Genomic DNA, 26,310 nt, shown 5'->3' with positions numbered 1-26,310 from the left:
GGAATTTTCTGATACAGGAAAGTACTACTCTCAGGGGAGCGGAGGGTGCCCCTTGAAGCCCGGTACTCCAGGGGAACCCAAGGGAATGGGACTATGGAGAAATAGCTCCCAGGAGCAGGGACAAGACCCCCCAACCCTAGATTGAGCCCCCAGGACTGGGCCTGTCTCTCCCTCCGAAACCCTAGACTCGTGTGCCAGCCCCGCCCAGCACCATGCCCGCGCTGGGCCCCGTCCGAGGGAGTTTGGGAATGTGTAGCCCGCAGTCTTGCCCCACCCCTTCTGAATCATACCTGGCGGGGTCCTGAGATAGCAAAAACCCCAGAGACGCCCTGAATGTTTCCCGAAAAATGACGGGTCCATGACGAGGCCGAGGGGCGAAATCGTGCGAGTTGGCACAGGGCTGGAAAGCACAAAGGCCAGGGGCTTTGGGAAGGGTGGAGCCTGCCCCGCCGCGGGACTATAAAGGAGCCCAGGAACGGGCCAGACAACACTCACTCTCGCTCTCCGCCTCTCTCCGAGCCTCGTTGCCCATCGTCCTTCCTTCCGTCCTCTCTCTGCACACCATGAGCTACCAGTACTCTTCTTCCAGCTCCATGAAGGGATCCTGCGGCCTTGGAGGTGGCGCCAGCCGTGTCTCCTCCGTCCTGGCCGGCGGGTCCTGCCGGGTCCCCAGCACCTATGGGGGCTCTGGCTTCGGGGGGATGTCGGTGACCTCTTCTCGCTTCTCCTCCGGGGGTGTCTGTGGAGTCGGAAGCGGCTATGGCAGTGGCTACGTTGGCAGCAGCTTTGGCGGAGGCCTGGGTAGTGGCTTTGGCGGAGGCCTGGGTGGCGGCTTCGGTGGGGGCTATGGCGGGGGCTTCGGTGGGGGTCTTGGCGGTGGCTTTGGTGGTGATGGGCTCCTGGCCGGTGGAGAGAAAGTGACCATGCAGAACCTGAACGACCGTCTGGCCACCTACCTGGACAAGGTGCGCGCCCTGGAGGAGGCCAACGCCGACCTGGAGATCAAGATCCGTGACTGGTACCAGAAGCAGAGGCCCACCGAGGCCCGGGACTACAGCCCCTACTACAAAACCATCGAGGATCTGAGAAACAAGGTGTGGGGCTGGGGAAGCCACAGGGGCTAGTCCCTCTCTGGGGGTCTGTGGATGGTCTTGGGGCGGGGGAACCCAGGGTGAGGCTGCGATGACTGTGCCACCAGTGGCAAGAGTGTGGCATGTATGGCATGTGTGTCCAGGGCACACTTCTTCCCGGGCCCCGAGAGGCTGGTTGGGGGCAGGGAAGCATCTCTGCCCACCGGCCCCCCCATGCCTCTATCTCAGCCTGATCAATTGTAACGGTCCCAGCAGCAGTCCCGCCCACAGGCCGCTCAGACTGCTGCTCCGCTTTCTGTTCTTGGCTGCCCCACCCCAGGCAGCCTAATCAGATTGCTGTTCCCCACCACCCTCGCCGCAGGGTTGGCAAGATATTGGGGCGAATGGCAGGATAGAGCTCTGCTGGGTTGGATCCACCCCCCCGCCACCCTCTGACAAATCCCACAGCCCCACTGCTAATCTTCCCTCTGTGGTTGGAGGGCGGATGGTGGCCTGGGTTGGGAGGGCATCACCCTGCTGTTCAGACCATCACCCCTCCTTGCCTTTCCTCTCTAGATCCTCGCGGCCACCGTGGACAATGCCAGCGTCCTCTTGCAGATTGACAATGCCCGCTTGGCAGCCGACGACTTCCGCACCAAGTAAGTTGGGGTGAGGGCCCCCACAGCCCTGAAAGTGGCACCTCTGGGAATTTGGTTGCAGAAACTTGGGGCCCAACATTAGTGCCTGTGTCTTGGATGACACCTAACAAGTCTGGCCCCAGCAGAGGGGCAAGGTTAGTGGAAAGATCACAGGACTAGGTGTCAGGAGACCTGAATTCTAGTCCCAGCTCTGCTATGTGATCCTAATAATAATAATGCTAATAATAATGTGCCAGGCACTGTACTAATATTAATAAACATAACTGTGGTATCTGCTAAGTGCTTCTATGCACTAAGGGGCTCACAATCTAAACTTGGGCAAATCACTTATGCTCTCTGGGCCTGTGTCCTCAGCTGTAAAATAGGAGAGAAGTTACTCCTGCTCTCCCTGCTTCTTAGGGTGTGTGTATCTTGTATCTCCCCTGGGCTTAGCATTGTGCTTGGAGCATAGTAAGTGCTCAGTAAATACCGCAATCATTGTTATCACAGGTATGAGACTGAGCTGAATCTGCGCATGAGCGTGGAGGCCGACATCAACGGGCTGCGCCGTGTCCTGGACGAGCTGACCCTGTCTCGGGCCGACCTGGAGATGCAGATCGAGAGCCTGAAGGAAGAACTGGCCTACCTCCGCAAGAACCACGAGGAGGTGAGGGTCTCGGGAGGTGGAGCAGGCGGGTGAGGGTGGGCAGGGAGTGCATATTTCACCATGGCACCCCTTGGGTGGGAACCATGGTAGTGGGCATAGCGCAGCTGGAGAAATGGCAGTGACTGGCAGATTGGTCTTTGGGGGGAAGGCAACCTATCTTTACTGCCCATCTTGGTGATGTCAGATTGACCCAGAATCTTGTTGACCGTCCCAGGAGATTTTACAGATACAGACAGATGTTTCAGAATTAGGGCTGTCCTGGTCCAACAGGTCAACCTGCCTTCCCCCGTTCACCAGACACTCTCTCCCTTTAAATATTTCAACGGGCCCTGTTTGAGTCAGAGTATGCTTAGTCCCTGCTTGGTTTGTGTCCCACAGCATTCTGGAACTTGTAGTAGAGGTGTTTAGAACATGCTCAGGTCCGGTTTTGTTTGTATACCTCAGCATTCTGGGATTTGTAGGAGGGACATGTGAAGTGTTCATTATCTGTCTCAGAGCATTCAGGGGCATATAGGAGGGAGAGTCCAGAATGGTATGGCACTTTTGACCTCCTCAATGGCCACTACTCACTGCTCCCTGGGCCTGGAGAGGGAAACAGAGGGGCCACAAAGTTGAGGTGGCATCCCGCCATCCTGGCGTTCACTAGGAAGCATACAGCCAACCTAGGGAACCCAGGAGAGCCAATGGAGTGGCTTTCTTGGGCAGATCATCATCTTTTCCCTGAAATACCCCATAAGCCTGACTCACTGCTCGTCTCCAGGAGATGAACGCCCTGAGGGGCCAGGTGGGCGGAGATGTCAACGTGGAGATGGACGCTGCTCCTGGCGTGGACCTGAGCCGTATCCTGTCTGAGATGAGAGACCAATATGAGAAGATGGCGGAGAAGAACCGCAAGGACGCAGAAGACTGGTTCTTCAGCAAGGTTGGGCGGGGAAACGGGGAGGGCAGGGGGAGTGGTTCTGGGGCATTTCCGGTAGGAAGTGGGGTGTGTTGAGCCTTAGAGACTTTGAGACACCGGTCTTGTTTCCCTCCCCTTTAGACTGAGGAGCTGAACCGTGAAGTGGCCTCCAACAGCGAACTGGTCCAGAGCAGCAAGACCGAAATCTCGGAGCTGCGACGCACCATGCAAAACCTGGAGATCGAGCTCCAGTCCCAGCTCAGCATGGTGGGTGCCCACCCGGCCCCTCAGGGACCCGGACAGAGGGAACAGACCCAGGGCTGGGGAGACAGGTGAGTGACCGCCTCCGCTCACCCCTGTCTTCTCCACCCCTAGAAAGCCTCTCTGGAGGGCAGCCTGGAAGAGACCAAAGGACGCTACTGCATGCAGCTCGCGCAGATCCAGGGCCTGATCAGTAACGTGGAAGAGCAGCTGGCCCAACTGCGCTGTGAGATGGAACAGCAGAACCAGGAGTACAAGATCCTGCTGGACGTCAAGACCCGGCTGGAGCAGGAGATTGCTACCTACCGTCGCCTGCTGGAGGGCGAGGATGCCCAGTGAGTGGTGGGATGGGTCTCCTGGTCGCCATCATTCACAGGGTGGGTGGGAGACCCCTGCCCCTGGAGTCCTTCAGTCTCTAACAACCCCTCTCTCCTCTCCTCCCCCTCTCAGCCTCTCCTCTGGCTCCCACTACTCATCCGGCTCCCAGTCCTCCAGAGACGGTAAGGTCTCAGCTCATCCGGAAACCTCTGTACAATGCTAGTCCTCCCGTCCTCCTTGGGGTCCTTCTTGTTTGATCTGGGCTGGGCCTCCAGGGAGGGGATTCAGGCGTGTTACAGCCCCACTGTCCCCTCTGATTCATTCAGCCCATCTCCAACCATATGTTGTTTTGAAAACTAACTCCCCAGTGGTTTAGGTGTTCACCTGCCTGGAGGCAAGGGGTTGGACCGGATGACTCCTTGGCGGTCCTGCCCATCCCTATTATCCAAAGGGGCCAATAGGAAAGCCTGGAAGAGAGTGAAGTCCTCCCTCTGATTGGATTTAGCTTTTTTCATGGACCACTAGATGCCCTATAGAAAGCATCTGACCAGTCAACCCTCTGGTAGCTGAAATTGGCTGCACTAGAGATGGGCGGTGCCAACCCCTTTCACACCTGTACAGGTGTAACCACCCTCCCTCTTCCTGCCCCCAATTATGCCCTACCCTCTCTCCCCCACAGTCACCTCCACCAGCCGCCAGGTGCGCACCATCGTCAAGGACGTGCATGACGGCAAGGTGGTGTCCAGCCACGAGCAGGTGCTCCGCAGCAAGAACTAAGCTGTCCATCGCAGGGGGATCCTCCCGCAGCCCAGGCCAGAGGAGCTGTGCCTTCTCAACCCCCAATCCACACCGCACCACCAGCCCAAGCTGTGCTCTCCTCATTCCCCCTCTCCTGCCTCCCTACTCCCCCTTGCTCCTCGGGGGGATCCTGGGTCAATAAAGCTTCTTCTTGGACAAGCATACTTTGTCTGGGCCTAGTTATTGGTGATGGGTGGTGGGAATATGGGTAGGGGGTCAAGAAGCGGAATGGCGAGGGGTTGTGGACTGAACCGCTGCGACGCAGCCCGGATACCCTGGGACTGGGGCACCGAGTGTCCTGGGTTCCGTGTTGCAGCTCTAGCTCTGTTTCTTCCTACTCCTGGTCTCACAGGGGCTCCGAGCTGCTCATAAATTGCTTCTCAGAGGTAAAGGTAATTTTGCGTCTGTGTTTCTGAATATTGCTAGCGACAGAATTATTTTTAATCTACCCTGTACACAGGCCGACAACTAAACTACTTGAAGAAAAATGAACATAGCAGTGAAAAGGCCCACTGACCCACTAGTCTGTAAGTTCCTTGAGTGCAGGGATTGGGTCTACCAAGTGGTGCATTGTATTCTCCCAAGCACTTAGTACAGTATTTAGCACATAGTAAGTGCTCAATAAATACAATTGATCGATTGATTAAGGAGCCCTGATCTCTGATCTCTGGGTCACCCTTCTGTGAACCTGAGTTGTTAGAGTGAGGGGAAACTGTAGATCTGGGGTACGCAGGGGCTGCAAATCTTGGCAGCAAGGCTGGACTGAGGTCCCAAACTTCCTGGACACAGCTCAGGGTCAAGGGGAAGCTGGACTAGGCTCCTCCCCCAAGGCCCCAGCTGTGCTCCTCGTAGGATAAAGACTCTGGTGGGAGCCACAGGGGAAAACTCAGGCAAACCCAGAGCTGGGGTTAGAGAGAGGCAGGGGGACATCTCCTCACCCCCCAGCTCCAAGTCCCCACTCAGATGACCAAGGCCACCCAGCCATGGATTCCTACAGGTGAGAGTCGAACTAAAGGGTTCTTAGATGCTGTGTGAACGTGGGTAGGTCCCTGAACCTATCTGAGCCTCAGTTTACCCTCCAGTGCAGCAGTTAAAGAAAACTGATTCCAGGAAGGGCTTGAGGGGTGGCTAGGATTGCATGCTGGGATGGGTAGGTTTTCCCCCATTTGCAGGTGGAGAAAATGAGACACGGAAAATGAGGTGCAGAAGGTGGAGAAACTGTCTGAGGTCATTCAGCAGGCCATGTGCCCATCTGGAACCACCACCCCCTGTCCCTACTGCCCGTGGGTTTGCAGGGAGGAAGGGAAGTGGTCCCTGACTTTTTGAATTGTGGGTGGGCCTGGGAGTTAGGGGACCTGGCTCCTGGCATCCTGTCTCTGTCACTTGCCAGCTATGTGACTTTGGGCAAGTCACTTGATGATGATGATGGCATTTGCTAAGCACTTACTATGTGCAAAGCACTATTCTAAGCACTGTGGGGGTACAAGGTGATCAGGTTGTCCCACGTGGGGCTCACAGTCTTCATCCCCATTTTACAGATGAGGTAACTGAGGCTCAGAGAAGTTAAGTGACTTGCCCAAGGTCACACAGCAGACATGTGGTGGAGTCAGGATTCGAACCCATGACCTCTGACTCCAAAGCCCGTGCTCTTTCCACTGAGCCACGCTGCTTCTCCACTTAATTTCCATGTCTCTCAGTTTCCTCTTCTGTAAAAAGGGGATTCAGTACCTGTTCTCCCTCCTAGACTATGATCCTAGTGTGGAACATGGCCCATGTCCGATCTGTGTATACAGTATCTACCCCAGCGTTTAGTACAGTGCTTGGTGTACAGTAAGCACTTAACCAACACCACCGTTGTTACTATTATTATTATGATTATTATTGGCTGGGGGTGGAACAACACCTTGGGCCTGAGCAAAGAGCAGAACCCTGAGGGCTGGGTGGAGACAAGGGCACTGCAGACTCTGCCTCTTTCAGGAAGCCTTCCCTGATAAATGGACGAGAGCTGGGTATCTCCCCGCCAAACCCTGGTGTTTTGAACTCCACTCTCCCCTTGTAACCATCTGTCTCTCTGCCCCTTCCCCTTTAAACACTGTTTACCTATCCCTTATATGTGGGAGATGAGAGGATGTGTTTCTGTCTGGGGGTCACTTGGAGTGCAGGAGGGAGGGAGAAGGAATTTAGGGGGCCTGCTAGGCCAAGCTAGGGCGGGGAAGCAGGTTTCAGAGATTGTGAGCATCCTGAGGGACAGGGACTGTGTCTAATTCCCATTTGTGCATTCTTTCCCAGCACTTAGTACAGTGCTCTGCTTGCAGTAAGTGCTTAATACATACTATTACTACTACTATTACCGTATGAGAGACTTGCTTCCTTTTGGCCATTCATAGCTACTCTGGCCCCTTGGAGGCTCTCATGTCTGGTTGGAGGCTGGGAGGAGTGTGGCTAGGGTACAGCAGACAGCTGTTGGGGGGGATGGTGGTCAATTGTGTTGTCACAGATTGAACCAAGAGGAGGGACACCAATCAATCAATCAATCAATCGTATTTATTAAGCGCTTACTGTGTGTACAGCACTGTACTAAGCGCTTGGAAACTACAATTCGGCAACAGAGAGAGACAATCCCTACCCAACAATGGGCTCACAGTCCAGAAGGGGGAGACAGACAACAAAACAAAACAATAATATCAATAACATCAAAATAGATAAATAGAATTATAGATATATACACATCATTAATAAAATAAACAGAATAATAAATATGCACAAATATACACAAGTGCCTGCAAGGTCAATCTGGGGGTGGGATCCCAGCCCAGCCCGCACACTCTGCTCCTGTGCCGCTAACCTCCTCATTGTGCCTTGTGCTCTCCTGTCCCGCCGTCAACCTCTGGCCCTTATCCTACCTCTGGCCTGGAAAGCCCTCCCTCCTCACATTGGCCAAACTAGCTCTCTTCCCGTCCTCCTCACCCCCATCTAGGAGCTGACAAGTGGGCCCAGAGCCTTGGCATGGAGGGGGCCGGTGAAGGGAATAATTCTGGGATGTTCCCAATAGAAGGTTTGGGGAGGCTGCCAGATCTCCATTTGGTTTCCCTCCTCATTAGTCAGAGGAGTTGAGCTGAGCTCATTCTCCTTTCCCAGGGCTCATCAATCATCCATTCTGAATGGGGACCGAGGGGCAGGGGCTTGGGGGAAACAGACAGGCTGGGCTGGACTGGCCTCAGCTGATGGGAGGGAGGTTTCCGCTGGACAGCCACAGAGCGGACACTAAGATGGGCAGCTCTGGCTCTGGAGATGTGGCTCCCCTTCTTCCTGGGCAGGCCCCACCGGATGGTCCCTGGAGTGGCCAGGATTCCGCTTGGAGATGGTGCTGACACGGCTCATTAGGCCGGATGGCTTAAACTCCAGAGCTGGGATTAGCCACCCCAATTGATAGGTGCTAATAGGTCAGCCCGTGACTCAGACTTGGCCCTGAGCTCCCTGGGCCAAGATGTGCTGCATGAACGGGCCAGTAGAAGACAGGCTCGGCAGTCGCAGTGAATGGTTTCAGCCCCCCATTTTTAGCCCAAACCCTCCCTCCCAGGAGAAATAGGATGGGGAGTGGGTGCAGACAGAGAGAAAGGGGAAAGAAGAAGGAGGGAAGGAGCAGGCAGAATCAATCAATTAATCAATCAATGGCATTTCATTGAGCACTTACCATGTGCAGAGCACCGTAAAAGCACCTGGGAGAGTACACTACAACAGAGTTGGTAGACACATTCCCTACCCACAAAGAGCTTACAAGCTAGAGATGAGCTTACAGTCTAGGGAAGGGGAAGGGAGAAAGAGAGAGGGGAAGAGGGGAGGAAGGAGAGGAAAGTCACTGAAATAATCCAACTCAGCAGAACAGGGGCCTGGAGCCCACCCTGCCCCTTACCCGGGGGCCCAGCTGCTACACGTGGTTCTTTGGGTGGAGGACCATGGCAGGGCTGGGGGTGGGGGCCATAAGGACCCTGAAGGGGGAGAAACATCAATCCCCCTTAGGTCGAGTCAGGACAGGGACAGCTGGAGTCCCTCCCCAAACCCGAGTCTCGTGCCGTGTGGTGGTGATGGTGGTAGTTGGGTGGGGGAGGGAGATTGGTCCTGGCTGCAAGGTTTGGAGGCGCCACTAGCAGGGTTAAATCTGAGGGGTCATGAAATCCAGGACTAGTCTGCCTTCCGAAAGGAGAGCAGAAGAGGAATGAGCAGGGAAGGAAGGGTACGGTTCCTGAGGCAACCAGCTGGGCTGTGACCCAGCATTCTGCCTCCACACCTCAGGCCCAGCCCCACTGCTGAGTCAGGTCCCCCTCCCCTGCCCATGTAGCCATTCGCTTAGGAAAACCACAGCCACTTTGGCATAACGTTTGATTTTCAAACCAGGTAACTGTGGTACTGAAAAATTAAGGTTAAGGGTAGGCCCTGGGGTGAAGTTGGGGGTAGGGAATATCCCCAGAGCCCACCTCAAGGAGATCCAGAAACTGATTTTTTTTCCTAGTTGAAGCTGTAAAAAGAATAGGTGGCTTATTCTATGGTGTGCACTATTCAGATAAATGTGGTAAGCAAGACCCATGCTGATTTACCATATGTACTGATTGTCCTGGTTCAGCCCCCTTGACTACTTGCCTGGTCTCCCGTCTCTTTCTGTTCCTCCTTCGATAATTCCTTCCTCTTTTGATCATTACTGTAAACTCAGCTTCTCTCCCTGCTCAGTGTGGTCAGAGCTCATGAGCTCTGAGAAGGCAGGATAGGGTGAATCAGTTACTGTGTGCAGAGCACTGAACTAAGAGCTTGGGTGAGTTCAATACAACAGAGTTGGCAGACACATCCCACAACAAGCTTACAGGGGTGTGTTAGGTTGCCCAGCCCAGCTACACACTGATGTAAAAATACAATGGCTGAGATCAGCACTTTGGTTAATGAACCATGTATTACTTCCTGACTTTATCACAGCCACCATCTCCAGTCGTTTTCATTATTATTTTGGGAGAGTGGATGTTTCCTAGGCTCCTCCCTTTCATCATGCTCCCCCTCTCCATAACCTTCCCCACCCCTGTCCCTTCCTCTCCCTAAGGTCCTGGGCTGCAGGATAGAGACCCCCCTAATTAGGGCAGGTGGGAGAAGGGACCCTCAGAAAGTCCAAAGTCACACAACAAATTGAGATTTAAGCTGAGTCTTAAGTCTTTCCAGCTCAGGGTTCAATCTACTCTTCTTGGGCTCCCTTGGGTCCCAGGAGCTGCCCAGCAGAGGAAGAGCAGGAAGCACAGCAGGAGGAGAGAGGCCAGGGGCCCTCTGACCCAGGAAACACATAGGAACAAAAAGCAAGAGAAGGGAAAGGGAGGTGGGAGCCTGTAACTCCAGCTGGACACCTGGGAGCAGGACCCAAGGCAAGCTGGAGTCCAGTAAGTGTGTGTATTGGTTGTTCATGTGTGTGTACAGCATATGGTGTGCAGCCATTCTGCACTGTGGAAGACTCTGTGGGACTGCGTGTCTATGAGTCTTGCACCTTCCCATAGAGGTACCTATAGTCCCTGCCCTCAAGGGGCTATCAGTCTGCTGAGGGAACAGGATGGTCCCACACAGGCAGATAGGAGACATAAAACGCTAGTTGTGGAGGCTAGAGACTATACCATGTACTCAGAAGACAGTCAACAGAGACCCAAACACACAGACATAAACTTGGGCTGAACACGTTGAAGGGGCAAAGCGGAGTGAGTGGATGTGTGTGGACCAACCAGGGCAGGTTTCCTGGAGGAGGTGGGTTTTTTTAGTAACGATTGATGGAGGGATGGGGTCCAGGAAAGAAGCAGAGGAGGCCAGGCAGAGTGCTTCTACCACCGCAACTTGCCCCTGAACTGCAGATGGGGACCCCTGGGGCGGCTCTCTGGAGAGAGAGAGAGAGGGAGAGAGAGAGAGAGAGAGAGAGAGAGAGAGAGAGAGAGAGAGAGAGAGAGAGAGAGAGAGAGAGAGAGAGAGAGAGAGAGAGAGAGAGAGAGAGAGAGAGAGAGAGAGGCAACTGCCGCCAGTTCCTGGCTCCCGGAGAAACAAGAAAAGTGCAGTGTGGTGCTTGGTGAGGGAGGGCTCAGCCTGGGACTGTGGTTCCTGTTTCCTCAGATCAGTAGGCAAAGCAGATGATTCAGCTTGTCACTATTGTAGACAGGTGAAGGCTGAAGGCTTAGGCATGCACATCTTCCATCCTGATCCCAAAGATAAGGAAAGAGGGGGTGGTTTGCAGATTCTTTTTCTGGGGCCAGAGGGCCCCTAGGAGCCCAGACTTGTGGGGGCTGAGGGAACCCTCCAGAGCAGAGAAGCTCCCTGTTCCCCTTTGGGTAAATCAAAAGGGTCAAAGGGGACAAAGCTCCATTGTGTAAGATTGAAATTAATCACCCTTAACACTTATGTATGTGTGAGCATTCAATTCAATTTTACATGCAATTATTCAGCTGTTTCAAACTGATCTTCTTCTTCTCTTATCAATACTCAGTCCAGTATCAGCTGGTCCAGTGGAAAGAGCACTGAGCACTGTTCTGGAAATCAGGAGACCTGGGTTCTACTGCCTGTTCTGCCTTCTGGGGCTGTGCCATTATTGGGGTAGGTTACTGGTCGAAGAATCACCCAGGGTAATAATAAAATAAAATAACGATGGTATTTGTTAAGCGCTTACTATGTGTGAAGCACTGTTCTAAGAGCTGGGGGTGATACAAGGTGATTAGGTTGTCCCACGTGGGGCTCACAGTCTAATCCCCATTTTACAGATGAGGTAACTGAGGCACAGAGAAGTTTAGTGACTTGCCCAAAGTCACGCAGCAGACAAGTCGTGGAGCCAGGATTAAAACCCATGAACTCTGACTCCCAAGCCCATAGGGCGGGCCCAGTAGAGTCCTGAAAAATAGTTGTCTAATGTGCTAGGTGAAGACCACAGCGGTTACCAACGCAACTATCTGCTGGATCATGGTGTTACAGCTCAGCATCGTTGTTGTCCTTCGGTCATTTTGGCCATCAATTTGTCCTGTGCGTAAGACACCTTTGCATGCATGGTGCTGCACCCCTGCCCACCTACTTGCTCATTGCAATCTATGTCCCAGTGGGAACATGACTGGCAGGGCTAAGATAGCATGAGGTACTACACAAATCACAACTGCCAGAAATTTGTTCCTCTGGACACATCCTGGGGCTTCAAGACAGAAGCTCATTTGATTGTTCCCAATGAGAGACTCCAATGTGAGCTCTACTTATTACGTCCTTGTCATTCCTCCTTTTTTAAAGGTATTTGCTAAGCAATTACTATGTTAGGTACTGTACTAAGCCCTGGGGTAGACACAGGCTAATCAGTTTGGACACAGTCCATGTCCCATATGGGGCTCACAGTATTAATCCCCATTTTACAGATGAGGTAACTGAGGCACAGAGCAGTTCAATAAATTGCCCAAGGTCACACAACAGACAAGTGACAGAGCTGGAATTAGAACCCAGGTCCTTCTGATTTCCTGGCCTGTGCTTTATCCATTAGGCCATGTTCCCCCAGTATTTGTAATTAATATATGTTCACCTGTTTCCTCCATTAGATTATACGCCTCTTGAGAGTGGGGAATCTGTGCTTTCTTTCTGTTGACCTTTCCAAGTATAGTGCTGAGCACATAGTTGGGGCGCAGTAAATTTTACTGATTGATTGAGGAGGTGTTCTAAAAAAAGTTCAGTCCACATCTTCCCACTACTCAAGAACCTCCAAGTGTTGCCCATTCACCACTGCATCAAACATAAGCTCTTTACCATTGGCTTTAAAGTGCTCAATCAGCTTTACCTCTAGCTTATTTAGTTCATTTCCTGCTACCATCCAGTCCACACACTTTGTTCCTCTAGCACCAACCTACTCACTGTATCTTTATCTCCTCTCTCTTACTGCCCACCCCTTGCTCACATCCTCCCTCTATCCTGAAACTCCCTCCCCACCTTCGAAGCCTTATTAAAATCACATCTCTTCCAAGAGACCTTCCCCGACTAAGCCCTCTTTTCCCCTACTTCCACTCGTTCTGTGCCTAAAATCTTGAATCCCTATGCTTTAAGCACTTGATATTCACTCGCCTGTCAGCCCCACAGCACTTATACATATATCCATAATTTATTTTACTGTCCATCTCCTCCTCTAGGCTGTAAGCTCCTTGTTGTACCAACTCTATCATATTCTCTCCCAAGTGCTTGGTAGGGTTCTCTGCTCATAGTAAGTGCTCAATAAATACCAGTGATTAATTGAGAGATTGGTCAGTGTGAGAAGGTCTGGGGGAGAGGCTGATCCATCAGTGGGGTGTTTAGAGGAGAGGCTGATCCACCAGTGAGGGGCAGGGGGAGAGGCTGATCCATCAGTTGGGGATCTGGGAGAGAGGCTGATTCATCAGTGGAGGATCGGGGGAAAGGTTGATTCATCTTTGGGGTGCAGTCTGGGGGAGCGGTTGGTCCATCATTGGAGGGGTCTAGAGGAGCGGCTGATTCATCAGTGAGGGGCCTGGGGGACAGCTTGATCCATCTATTGGGAGTATGGAGGAGAGGTTGATCCATCACAGGGAGATCCTACGCATCAAGGAAAAACTCCTCACTCTCGGCTTCAAGGCTCTCCATCACCTCGCCCCCTCCTACCTCACCTCCCTTCTCTCCTTCTACAGCCCAATTCGCACCCTCCGCTCCTCTGCTGCTAACCTCCTCACTGTACCTCGTTCTTGCCTGTCCCGCAGTCGACCCCCGGCCCACGTCCTCCCCCTGGCCTGAAATGCCCTCCCTCCGCACATCCGCCAAGCTAGCTCTCTTCCTCCCTTCAAAGCTCACCTCCTCCAGGAGGCCTTCCCAGACTGAGCCCCCTTTTTCCTCTCCTTCTCCCCACCCCCCACCCTACCTCCTTCCCCTCCCCACTGCACCTGTGTATATGTTTGTACAGATTTATTATTCTATTTATTTTACTTGTACATATTTACCATTCTATGTATTTTGTTAATGATGTGCATCTAGCTTTACTTCTATTTATTCTGATGACTTGACACCTGTCCACATGTTTTGTTTTGTTGTCTGTCTCCCCCTTCTAGACTGTGAGCCTGTTGTTGGGTAGGGACCATCTCTATATGTTGCCAACTTGTACTTCTCGAGCACTTAGTACAGTGTTGTGCACACAGCAAACGCTCAATAAATACGATAGAATGAATGAATGAATGAATCTGGAGGAGAGGCTTGTTCATTCATTCATTCATTCAATTGTATTTATTGAGCGCTTACTGTGTGCAGAGCACTGTACTAAGTGCTTGTCAGGTGGGGGTCCAGGGGAGAGGTTGATTCATGAGTGGGAGGTCTGGAGGAGAGGCTGATCCATTAGTGGGGATCTGGGGGAGAGCCTGATTCATTAGTGGGAAGTCTGGGAGAGAGGCTGATCCATTAGTGGGGGGCCTGAGGGAAAGGCTGATCCATCAGTGGGGGTCTGGGAGAGAGGCTGATCCATCAGTGGGGAGATCTGAGGGGGAGGCTGGTTCATTAGTTGGGGGATCTAGGGAAGAGTTTGATTCATCAGTGTGCGGCCTGGGGGAGAGGGTGGTCCATCAGTGGGGGGTCACTGCAGGCCACCGAGTGGGCCCGGCCAGGCCGGACCAGGTGACCCCCGCAGTTGTCTCTCAGGGCCGAGATCTGGGTCAAGGCTTTGGGCAGGGCCTGATTTACGACCTTATTGACAGGATAATTCTACACCGGATTAGTGCTGACACTGGGCCAGGGCCACAGGCAGCATCAGGGTGCCCTGCCTCAGGCCTGGGGCCAAGGCTCTCAGGGCCAAGAGATCAAGAAATCAAGAAATCAAGAAATCAATCTGCTTGGGTTCTGGGTCCTGGCCCGGGCAGGGTGGCTGACAGAGCCCCTGGGAAGGGTGCCGCCCCAGGGTGCCATGCATTTCTCAGGGTATAAAAGCTCAGCTCAGTGAGGACCCAGGCAGACATTCTCCAGCACAGACCCAGCTGAGCCTTTTTCTTCCAGCCTCGAGCCAGAACCAACGGCAGCATGAGCAGCAGGCAGAGCGTGTCCTACTCTTCTAAGAGCCGGAGTGGGGGTAGTGGTGGCGGAGGGGGCCGTGGGCTCTCTTCGTCCTCCTCTGCCTTGTTTGGGTCCAGTGGTGGGGGCCGGTTCTGTTCGTCTGGCAGCAGCTACGGCGGTGGGAGTTTTGGTGGCGGAGCCTGTGGCCTGGGTGGGGGCAGCTTTGGGAGTAGCTTTGGTGGGGGCAGCATGTATGGGGGGAGCAGTAGTTGCGGCGGCTTCGGCGGTGGCTACAGTGGTGGCTACGGAGGCAGCTTCGGTGGTGGAGCCGGTGGGGGCTTCGGAGGAGGCTTTGGAGGAGGCTTCGGAGGAGGTGCTGGTGGAGGTTTTGGAGGTGGCTTTGGCGGTGGCTTTGGTGGGGAGGATGGCGGGCTCCTGTTCGGCAATGAGAAGGTGACCATGCAGGGTCTGAACGACCGGCTGGCCTCCTACCTGGACAAGGTGCGTGCCCTGGAGGAGGCCAATGCTGACCTGGAGCAGAAGATCCGTGAATGGTACCAGAAGCAGAGCCCCAGCAGCCCTGAGCGTGATTACTCTCATTACTACAAGACCATCGATGACCTGAGGAACCAGGTAGGATCCAATTATGGTGAGCTGGGAGCAGCCTCTAGAGGTCATTAAGTCCAGCCTCCAGCCTTTGGGCCGGTGAATGGCTAAGTCACGCAGGATGGATAGCGTCTGCGCCGTGTCCACCTGGGGGGATGGAGATGGTACGTTCTCCTTTGGACCTGCTTCGGTGACAACTGGTCCATCCTTAGTTCTAACAGAGCTCCCCTGATGCAGCTCCAGCCCATTTTCTCTTGTCTGGCTTTCTGTGTACAGGGAAGCTCAGTGGTCCAAGACCTCTCCGTAAACCCCTTCATAGATGAGGACTTAGCACTCCCAGATTTCTCTTTGGCAGGTCACCCCCTCGCCCCCCCGATTCTTTTGCCCATTCCCTGTGGGCCAATCCATCCCTGTTCCCTTCGCACTCTCCTTCCTTGGACCCTCCTGGCTTCTTCTTAGCTGCCAGGAGGTAGGGAGCCCTGAGCGGGGACCTCTTTTCTCTCTGGACTTCTACAGTCCAGGTTCAGGCCTGGAAACCCTCTGCTGGGAGAGACATGTATCAGTTCCATCTGACAAGCTGCATGCCCTAGTGAAAAGAGAACTGGCCTGGGTGTCAGGATAGCTGGGTTCATATCCTGCCTCTGCCACTTGCCGGCTTTGTGATCTAGGGCAAGTCACTTCTCTGACTCATGTTCCTCATCTGTAAAATGAAGATTCAGTACCTATACTCCTCTCTACTAAGGCTGTGAGGCCCATCTGGGACAGGGAATTGTGTCCAAACTGGTTATACTGAATCTACCTCAATCAATCAATGGTACTTTTTGAGTGTTTACTGTGTACAAAGCACTGTACTAAGTTCTTGGGAGAGTACAATACAGTGAAGCTGGTAGACATGTTCCCTGCTCACGAGCTTACAGTCCAGAGACTGTATCTCAGGACCTACTACAGTGCTTGACACATAGTAAGTACTTAACAAATATTATTACTATTAATATTATTATTGTCGTTACCTGAACTCTCAGAAGGTACTGATCTGAATTTTAGTCCCAAATCCAGCCAGTTCAGTTCTACCTGGTCGAGTGAAAGAGGTCTAGAACTGCGACTGGGGGCTTGGATTGGGGTCCAGCCCCTTCGGGCTTGCAGGGCCCTTTGACCCCAGAGCCCCCTGCCTCCTACCTGAGGGTCCCAACAGGGTCAATCAGTTCCCCCTCCTTGTTTCCAGATTATCACCACAACAGTGGAGAACAACAAGATCATCCTGGACATTGACAGCACTCGCATGACGGCCGATGACTTCAGGATGAAGTGAGTCTTGTTGCCTGCCCTTTCCACCCTAAGCCCCTCACACCCCACATGGTCTACCTACCTCCCCATCCCACCCACCCTGCTCCCATCTCCCAGCCTCTCCTCTGAAATATACCCGTTGAGATCTTAGAGGAGGCTGGGGCTGGAGACCGATGGAGGGAGGGAGAGAGTTGAGCAGGCCAAAGACCCCTTGACTGGTGGATTTGGGAGCTCCCTCCACTGACGTGTCTGTCTGCCGGGGGCTGGGCTCCAGGTATGAAATGGAGCTGAACCTGCGCCAGAGCGTGGAGGCCGATGTCAACGGGCTGCACCGGGTCCTGGATGAACTGACCCTGGCTCGGTCTGACCTGGAGATGCAGTTGGAGTTGCTGCAGGAGGAACTGGTGGCTCTCAAGAAGAACCATGAGGAGGTCCGGGATGGGGCCGGCAATGGGATCGGAATTAGGCCTGGGGCTTGGGTTCGAGCCCAGGTTGGGTGGGGTTAGGCTTGGGTGAAGTTGGGGTCAGATTGGGTTAGGTGAGTTGGGAATGGGTTTGGGGTTGAGTTTAGAGAAGCAGTGTGGCGTGGTGGATACAGCACGGCCCTAGGAGTCAGAATAATAATAATAATAATAATAATAATAATGGTATTTGTTAAGCACTTACTATATGCCAAGCACTGTTCTAAGCGCTTGGGGGGGATGCAAGATAATCAGGTTGTCCCACGTGGGGCTCACAATCTTAATCCCCATTTTACAGGTGAGGGAACTGAGGCACAGAGAAGTTCACGGAGAAGTTAAGTGACTTGCCCAAAGTCACAGAGCTGACAAATGGTGGACCAGGATTAGAACCCATGACCTCTGACTCCTAAGCCTGTGCTCTTTCCACTGAGCCATGCTGCTTCTCCCAGTGGATGTGGATGTAGGTTCTAATCCCAGGGCCGCTACATGTCTGCTGCTTCGACCAAGTAATTCAACTTCTCTGTGCCTCAGCTATCTCATCTGTATAATGAAGCCCCACGTGGGACAGGGACCGTGTCCATCCCAATTTGTTTGTAACCACCCCAGCGCTTAGAACAGTGCCTGGCACATAGAAATTGTTTAACAAATACTACAATTATTATTATTTGTGGTTGACTTTAGCATTTGGCACTGGATAGAGGGGATTAGAGTGGTTGGGTTGGGGTTCGGTTTCGGGGATGAGATTACAATGGGCAGGGGATCTGAGAAATATGGGGGCTGGTTTCCTGCTCCCTCTCACCTGTCCTATGCTCCCCCATCCCACGATCCTGCAGGAGATGAAACAGCTGACAGGGCAGCGGAGTGGCGAGGTCAGCGTGGAGATGAATGCTGCTCCCAGCATTGACCTCGCCAAGGCCCTGAATGACATGCGCCAGAGCTACGAGACACTGATCGAGAAGAACCACAAAGAGATTGAGGACCAGTATGAGGCCCAGGTGAGGGATCAATCAATCAATCAATTTTATTTACTGAGCACTTACTGTGCACGGAGCACTGTATTAAGCATTTGGGAGAGTACGCGATTACAGATTTGGAGTCAGGTTCCCTGCCCACAGTGAGCTTACAGTCAGGGGGTCAGCCCTGTCCTGGTTCAGCAGAAGGGGTCAGAGGCAGTACCGCTAAGCTCATCTGAGGCACAAAGGTCCCACCTCTGGCCTCTCTCTGTCCTGCCACACTGTGCTTGGTCCTAATCTCCAGTCTCCTTTTCATCCCCAGATGAACCAGTTGCACCAGCAGGTCACCTCCCACAGCCAAGAGATCCAGACGACCAGCAGCCAAGTGACTGAGCTCCACCGGACCCTTCAGGGGCTACAGATTGAGCTCCAGTCCCAACTCAGCACTGTATGCTGCCCCCAAAGCAAGGGGGAGGGCAGCTGGGCCAGGGGAGAAAGGAAAGGGGGCGGCTGGAGGGGAAAGGATGGAATCACTGCATGAGGGCCATTTGCTCATGTTTCCCCCCCACTACCTGCAGAAAGCTTCTCTGGAGCAGAGCTTGGAGGAAACCAAGGGTCTCTACTACGCGCAGCTGGCCCAGACACAGGAGCAGATCAGGTCCATAGAGGCCCAATTGGGCGAGATCCGTGATGAGATCGAGTGCCAGAGCCAGCAGTACAATTTGCTGCTGGATATCAAGACCCGATTGGAGCAGGAGATAGCCACCTACCGCAGCTTGCTGGAGGGTGGCCAGCAGGACATGTAAGTGCCTGGGAATGGGGCAGGGAGCCTGGTGGGACCACCTGAGGGCAGGGGTTGGGGAGTGCTGGGGAGCCGCAGAGGACATCACTGAGGTGGGGGACCCCTGAGGAGCTGAGAGCTGACTTGGGGGTCTCCCTGCCCATGGTCTCATTACAGTGGCAATATCTCAGGAGGATCTGGGAGAGGAGGCGGTGGAGGCGTGTTCGTAGGTGGAGGTGGAAGCGGAGGCGTAAGTGGAGGTAGCTTCGGGGGTGGAAGCGGAAGCGGAACTGCTGGCGGAGGAAGTGGCGGCAGCAGCGGCTTCGGGGGTGGGAAGTCGTCGCAGGTGCAGGGAACGGTGAACGCCTCTCAACATTCAGCCCAGCATGAGGACCAACATGGTGAGAACGAGTTCCCGTCAAGGAAAGCAGTTGGGTGGCCTCAGCCCAGACACCCTTCTCCCCACCTTCCTGCCCACCTCCCCTGCCCTCTTCTGAACTAAGGCCCCCCGAACCTGACAGCACCCCCCTCCCCTCAATGACTCCGCCTCCCCCCCCCGACCCAGTCTCCCTGCCCCCATATCCAGTCCCTCTCCTCTCCCTACTGACCCACTCTTTCTCCTTCCCAGGGAGCCAGAAGAGATACTAGGAGATGAATGGCAACACCCCAACTGGCCTGCCCATGCAGCCTGAGCATTAGTCCTTCCTGGCATGCTCACCATAGCTGAGCTTGGTTCAGGATGGTGGGAGCAGCACACCTTTGCCCTCTTCCCTCCCTGCCTTAGCTTTGCAAGGGCAGCCTGGCCCGAGGACACCCATGTTATACCATGTTACTTCCTGCCCGGGTCCAGCTGCCCTGGCCCCTCCTATCTGCCCCTCTGGCATCTTCTGAGTCCTGCTACCTGTTGCATCTCAAATAAACTTTCTTTCTACAAACTGAACTGATGCCCACAGATTTGTACGATGAGAAGGCGTAGGGAATGGGGATGGATCGAGGGCACTCGTGGGGTGGAAAGATGCCCATCCTGCCAATTCTGAGCCCAAACCTGTGATCACACTGACTTCAGCTGTGGCTTCAGCCCCTGAGGTGGGTGAGCAGTTGGACTGATGGTGGAGTCTGTGGGTGGGTTAAAGGACAGCTGCCACTTCCCCCCTCTGCCCCCTTGGTGGCCGCCCCTCAGGTCCCACCCCTGTGGAGAAGCCCTCTGGATCACTGTCTCCCTTACCCGAGTGGGCTTGGGAGGGGGAGCTCCTGGGGAGGGGATGGCCATCCTAGAGTCCAGTTGGACCCTGTCCTTTTGAAGAATCCTCCAAGGTCAGCCCACTGTAGGCTCTGAAAAGATCCTGGGGGCAGGTGGCTTTTGCTCCAGTAACCGAAAACAGGATGGGGAGAAGGTGGCTCTGAGCAGGAAGTGGGGTCGGAAGGGACCTGCACCAGACTTCCCGGGGGAGGGCATATGCTGAGAGAAGAGGTGAAGGAAAAGGGCCCAGGTTTGATAGACTTCAGGCTGGGTCTAAGAGGAGGAGGCTCTGGCTGCTGGGGTGCTCCCCTGTCTTCCTCTTTACCCCTACTCTCCTCTACACAGGGCTAGATTAATGCAGGGGCCCCAAAGAGCTTAAGCCGGGGGCCCCAAGTTTACAGGTATTTCAGGGGACCCCCCCCCCCCCCGCCAAAAAAAATCTTGCCCCCTCTCACTTTACCATCAGAACTTGGGGCACTCTGAAGATGATGTTAGTTTTAAAATGGCCACAACCAAGCATACGAGTCTGGCTCTTTAAAGGGAAGCTGACCTTTAAATTGAGGGGCCTAGGGCAGAATGAGAGAGGAGCCTGCTTGTTCCCTGTGGTTCCCATAAAAATCTCCCAGCTCAGAGTCAGCTACCTCATGGATGGAGTAGTGATTAGGCTACCCTGTGGGATGTGACTGTGTCAGGGAGGAGGGGAACTCCTGTCACCCCCGTCGTCCCCACTCTCATCCCACAGCTGCTTTCAATCAATAATTCAATCAATAAAATGTATTGAGAAGCAGCATGGCTTAGTGGATAGACAATGGGCCTGGGTGTCAAAAGGACTTGGGTTCCAACACTGGCTCTGCCACATGTCTGCTGGGTGACTCAGGGCAAGTCATTTAACTTCCCTGTGCCTCAGTTACCTCATCTGTAAAATGGGGATAAGAGTGTGAATCCCATGTGGGACAGGGACTGCATCCAACCTGATTAACTTGTATCTACCTCAGCACTTAGAACAGTGTTTGGCACATAGGAAGCATTTAACAAGTACCATAATTATTATTATTTGCGTGCTTACTGTGTGCACGACACTGACGTACTTTCCAAGCGCTTAGTACAGTGTGCACACAGTAAGTGCTCAATAAATACGATTGAACGAAGGAATGAATTTAAAGCACTTGGGAGAGTAATAATAATAATTATGGTATTTGTTAAGAACAATTTAAGAGTTGTATTGTACTTCCAGAAGAGCAAGCCACAGGGCTAAGCTTGGAAAGGGAGGGGGAGGAGAGGTGCATCAGGAAAAGCCATTGGGGTCCCTGAGGGGGTCTTCCTGACTCCTGCTCCCTCCTTCCCTTTTCCTCCCCCACTGCTCGGACAAAAGGCCTCCAGCCCTGCAACTGGGGCCACCCACAGCCCCCCATCTCTGCCGGCACTCTGCCTGGTGCAACTAAAATGACGTCTTATTGCGGCCCCGTTCCCATCAGGGATACCTTAGTTGCTCCTGAACTATCTGGGCCTCAGTTACCTCATCTATAAAATGGGGATGAAGACTGTGAGCCCCATGTGGGACAACCTCTTTACCTTGAATACCCCCAGCGATTAGAACAGTGTTTGGCACATAGTAAGCGCTTAACAAATGTTATTATTATTATTATTATTATTATTATTATCATCATCATCATCATCATCATCATCATGTTCCAGGGCCGCAGCGCCCTCTTGTGGCCACGTCCGTCAGGGCAAACCGAGGCCGTCTCCCAGTCGGGACGGATTCTTTCATTCATTCAATCGTATTTATTGAGCGCTTACTGTGTGCAGAGCACTGTACTAAGCGCTTGGGAAGTACAAGTTGGCAACATATAGAGACGGTCCCTACCCAACAGTGGGCTCACAGTCTAGAAGGGGTGGCAGAGCCAGTTGGTCGTATTTATTGAGCACTTACTGTGCGCAGAGCACTGTACTAAGCGCTTGGGAGAGTACGATGCAACAATAAACAGACACATTCCATGCCTACAGTTCGGAGCTTACAGTCTAGAAGGGGAGACAGACATTAATATCAATAAATAAATTACAGATGTGTACACAAATGCTGTGGGGTTGGAAGCAGGGATGAATAAAGGGAGCAAGTCAGGATGACGCAAAAGGGAGATGGAGAAGAGGAAAGGAGAGCTGTCCCCTAAGGGGAAACGGGCCCACTGGGGTCCTGAGTGATGTTCTAGATATTTTCTCCTCTCTGCAGGTGGCCCGGACTCTCCACCAGTTGGGGGGAAGGGGAGGGCAACAGCCCTCCATTATCACCCAGAGCCAGCTGCCAGAGAGTTTTGGAAACGGTTCTGTTTCTTTTTCAGCCGATCACCTCTCCTCCTGGCCAGCAGCTTATGAGATCTTTAGCTTCACAGCTCAAGGCCCCCTTTTCAATAGGACAAGCCCAGTTTGGCCACTCCCAAGGAACTGGAGGAAGAGAACTGGATCAGCAGGCCTTTCAATGTCCCTTCTGGCTCTAGGATGACCTTTGTCTCCTTTGCCTCCCGCCACCCTCCCCTCCCCAATATAGCTAGAAGGGGGAAACTTAGAGGGCTAAGAGTTAGCTGAGAGGGAATGCCAGAGGGTGGAGGGCTTTTGAGGAGAGTTATAGAGGACAGTAGAGGTAAAGAGCACTGTCAAATCCTGCTGCCACCTCCTCTTTGAGCTAAGCCCCAGAACTGTGAAGCCTGGGCCCCCTCTTTAGGAAAGAGTCTGACTAGGAAAGCTCAGAGCTCAGTTTAGGTTGTCTTCCAAACATTCCGCCACCATCCCTAGCTCTCTCCATTTTACATATTTACTCTTTTTAGTCAATCAGTGGTATTTGTTGAGGGTTTACTATGTGCAGAGCATTATACTAAGCACTTGGAAAAGTACAATGCAATAAGGTTGGAAGACGTGATCCCTGCCTAGAAGGAGCTTGTAGTCTACAGAGGGAGATGGATACTAAAATAAATTATGGATAGGGGAAATAGTAGGGTATGTCGTTTTGTACATAAGTGCTGTGGGGTTGGGGTGAATATGAAAGTGTATAAGGAATACACAGCCAGGTACACGGGTGACAGAGAGGGTTGGGTGGACAGGGGAAATGAGGGTTTAGTTAGGAAAGTCCTCAGAGAGGAGATGTGATTTTAGGAAGGCTTTGAAGGTGGGGAGCGTCATGGTCTGTTGGATTTGAAGTGGGAGGGAGTTCCAGGCCTGAGGAAGGACGTGGGCAAGGGTCAGTGGTGAGATAGATGAGATCAAGGTACAGAGAAGAGATTAGAGAAGAGAAGTGTGGTATTAGAGAAGAGAAATGTGCACGTAGGATTGTAGTAGGAGATCAGCAAGGTAAGACGGGAGGGAGAGAGCTGATTGAGTGCCTTAAGTGGATGGTGAGGAGTTTCTATTTCTGTAGAGGTGGAGGGGCAACTATTGGAGGTTTTTGAGGTAATAATAATAATAGTAATGATGTTATTACTAAGTGCAAAGCACTGTTCTAAGCACTGGAGCAGATACAAGGTGATTAGGTTGTCCCACATGGGGCTCACAGTCTTCATCCCCATTTTACAGATGAGGTAACTGAGGCACAGAGAAGTTAAGTGACTTGCCCAAAGTCACACAGCTGACAATTGGCGGAGCCGGGTTACAGTGCTCTGCACACAGTAAGCGCTCAATAAATACGATTGAATGAATGAATTTGAACCCATGACCTCTGACTCCAAAACCTGTGCTCTTTTCCACTGAGCCACGCTGCTTCTCTGTGGGGTGTGGGGTGATATGGATTGAATGAGCAGTTGAGTGAAGCATGGACTGAAGAAGGGAGAGACAGGAGGCAGGAAGGTCAGCAAGGAGGCTGAGCAGTAGTCAAGGTGGATAGAATAGATACTTTGGGTCAGCATCATCAATCATCAATCGTATTTATTGAGCGCTTACTATGTGCAGAGCACTGTATTAAGCGCTTGGGAAGTACAAGTTGGCAACATATAGAGACAGTCCCTACCCAACAGTGGGCTCACAGTCTATAAGAGGGAGACAGAGAACAAAACCAAGCATACTAACAAAATAAAATAAATAGAACAGATATGTACAAGTAAAATAAATAGAGTAATAAATATGTACAAACATATATACATATATATATAGGTGCTGTGGGGAAGGGAAGGACAAGGTGAGCCCTGCGTAGGGCAGGGACAGTGTCCAATCCATTTTGCTTGTGTCCACCCCAGTGCTTAGTTCACTGCCTGACACGTAGTACGCGCTTAACAAACACCACTATTATTATTATTACGAACAATCTGACATCAACAGAAGGGACCGCGACGCTTTACGCATGCGCAGTTGTCCCTGGTCGGGTGATTGACAGAGGGGGCTAGACGCTTTGCGCATGCGCAGTCGTCCCTGGTCGGATGCCCACTCCCTCAGGACCCCCCAGGGGGCGCTGTCACTGCAGAAATGGATGTTGAGTTGGGTCATTCATTCAATCGTATTTACTAAGCTCCTATTGTGTGTACAGTACTGTACTAAGCGCTTGGGAAAGTACAATACAGCAATAAAGAGTGACAATCCCTAACCACAACGAGTTCCCAGGGCGGAGCCACGTGCACTGCGCCCCCCGGGCCTGCCTGGAAAAATAATAATAATAATAGCATTTATTAAGCACTTACTACGTGCAAAGCACTGGTCTAAGCGCTGGGGAGGTTACAAGGTGATCAGGTTGTCCCGCGGGGGGCTCACAGTCTTCATCCCCATTTTACAGATGAGGCAACTGAGGCCCAGAGAAGTTAAGTGACTTGCCCAAAGTCACACAGCTGACAATTGGTGGAGCCGTGATTTGAACCCATGACCTCTGACTCCAAAGCCCGGGCTCTTTCCATCGAGCCACGCTGCTTCCCTTAGTACAGTACTGTACTAAGCGCTTGGGAAAGTATAATACAGCAATAAAGAGTGACAATCCCTGTCCACAACGAGCTCCCAGGGTGGAGCCACGTGCACCGCACCCCCCGGGCCTGCCTGGAAAGGCCGGGGGGAGCAGGCAGGGCCCGCCCAGGGGGGACCAGGTGATAATGATGGTATTTGTTAAACACTTACTATGTGCAAAGCACTGTTCTAAGCGCTGGGGAGGTTACAAAGTGATCAGGTTGCCCCACGGGGGGCTCACATCTTTAATCCCCATTTTCCAGATGATGTAACTGAGGCACAGAGAAGTTAAGTGACTTGCCCAAAATCACACAGCTGACAATTGGCGGAGCTGGAATTTGAACCCATGACCTCTGACTCCAAAGCCCGTGCTCTTTCCACTGAGCCACGCTGCTTATGATGGCATTTGTTAAGTGCTTATTATGTACAAGGCGCTGTTCTAAGCTCTGGGGAAGATACAAGGTGATCAGGTTGTCCCACGTGGGGCTCCCAGTCTTCATCCCCATTTTACAGATGAGGGAACTGAGGCCCAGGCAGTTAAGTGACTTGCCCAAAATCACACAGTTGACAAGCGGCAGAGCTGGAATTAAAACCCATGACCTCTGATTCCCAAGCCCGGGCTCTTTCCACTGACCCACGCTGCTTCCCCTAGGTGATGTGGCTTCCCAGCTCCGGGAGAGGTGGGGGTGGGGGAATTCATTCATTCATTCAATCGTATTTATTGAGCGCTTACTGTGTGCAGAGCACTGTACTAAGCGCTTGGGAAGTACAAGTTAGCATGATATAGAGACGGTCCCCACCCAACAGCGGGCTCACAGTCTAGAAGAGGGAGACAGACAGAAAAACAAAACATATAAACCAAATAAAATACATAGAATAAATATGTACAAGGAAAATAAGTAGAGTAATAAATATGTACAAACATATATACATATATACAGAATGAGGCAGGAAAACCGCGCCCACCTGGGGCCCAGCCTGCCGACGGACGATGTCCATTGTCCTGGACCCGTGGACCCGTGTTGGGGTCATAGACCCAATGGGCAGGAAACGTGTCTGTTTATTCATTCATTCGTATTTATTTATTGAGCGCTTACTGTGTGCAGAGCACTGTACTAAGCGCTTGAAAGTACAGTATGTCAATAAAGAGAGACAACCCCTGCCCACAACGGGCTCGCAGTCTGGGGATGTTGGTTGGGGGTAGACGGACATGAAAACAAGTAAACAGGCATCAATATAAATAAATAGAATTATAGATGCATATATATATACATAAGTGCTGTTACATGGTACTTGCCCAAGCGCTTAGTACAGTGCTCTACACACAGTAAGCCAAGGGGTCCCCCGGCCGACCCCCCATCATCTGCCAGGAACCCACCCTTCCAACCAGGCCGAGCGTCCCGCTGAAAGTGG

General features: G+C 52.6%; 2 protein-coding genes across 2 annotated transcripts; both read left to right on the top strand.

The window, feature by feature from the left end:
* Window positions 1-578: 578 nt before the first annotated feature.
* LOC119934119 (keratin, type I cytoskeletal 14) lies at window positions 579-4,629 on the top strand. The gene is made up of 9 exons (XM_038753522.1): window positions 579-655; window positions 755-1,094; window positions 1,647-1,729; window positions 2,219-2,375; window positions 3,136-3,297; window positions 3,415-3,540; window positions 3,649-3,869; window positions 3,985-4,034; window positions 4,532-4,629. The coding sequence occupies exons 1-9, from the start codon at window positions 594-596 to the stop codon at window positions 4,627-4,629; spliced, it is 1,299 nt and encodes a 432-aa protein (XP_038609450.1). The 5' UTR covers window positions 579-593.
* A 10,059-nt stretch (window positions 4,630-14,688) lies between these two features.
* On the top strand, window positions 14,689-19,556 carry LOC119934201 (keratin, type I cytoskeletal 13-like). Its single transcript, XM_038753622.1, has 8 exons — window positions 14,689-15,294; window positions 16,490-16,572; window positions 16,826-16,982; window positions 17,846-18,007; window positions 18,288-18,413; window positions 18,544-18,767; window positions 18,924-19,147; window positions 19,375-19,556. The coding sequence occupies exons 1-8, from the start codon at window positions 14,689-14,691 to the stop codon at window positions 19,392-19,394; spliced, it is 1,602 nt and encodes a 533-aa protein (XP_038609550.1). The 3' UTR covers window positions 19,395-19,556.
* The last annotated feature ends 6,754 nt before the right edge of the window (window positions 19,557-26,310 follow it).

Source organism: Tachyglossus aculeatus, chromosome 11 (genome assembly GCF_015852505.1).
Source record: "Tachyglossus aculeatus isolate mTacAcu1 chromosome 11, mTacAcu1.pri, whole genome shotgun sequence".
Taxonomy (NCBI): Eukaryota; Metazoa; Chordata; class Mammalia; order Monotremata; family Tachyglossidae; genus Tachyglossus; species Tachyglossus aculeatus.
The sequence above is the reverse complement of the archived record's forward strand: the minus strand, read 5'-3'. Positions and strand labels throughout refer to the sequence as shown.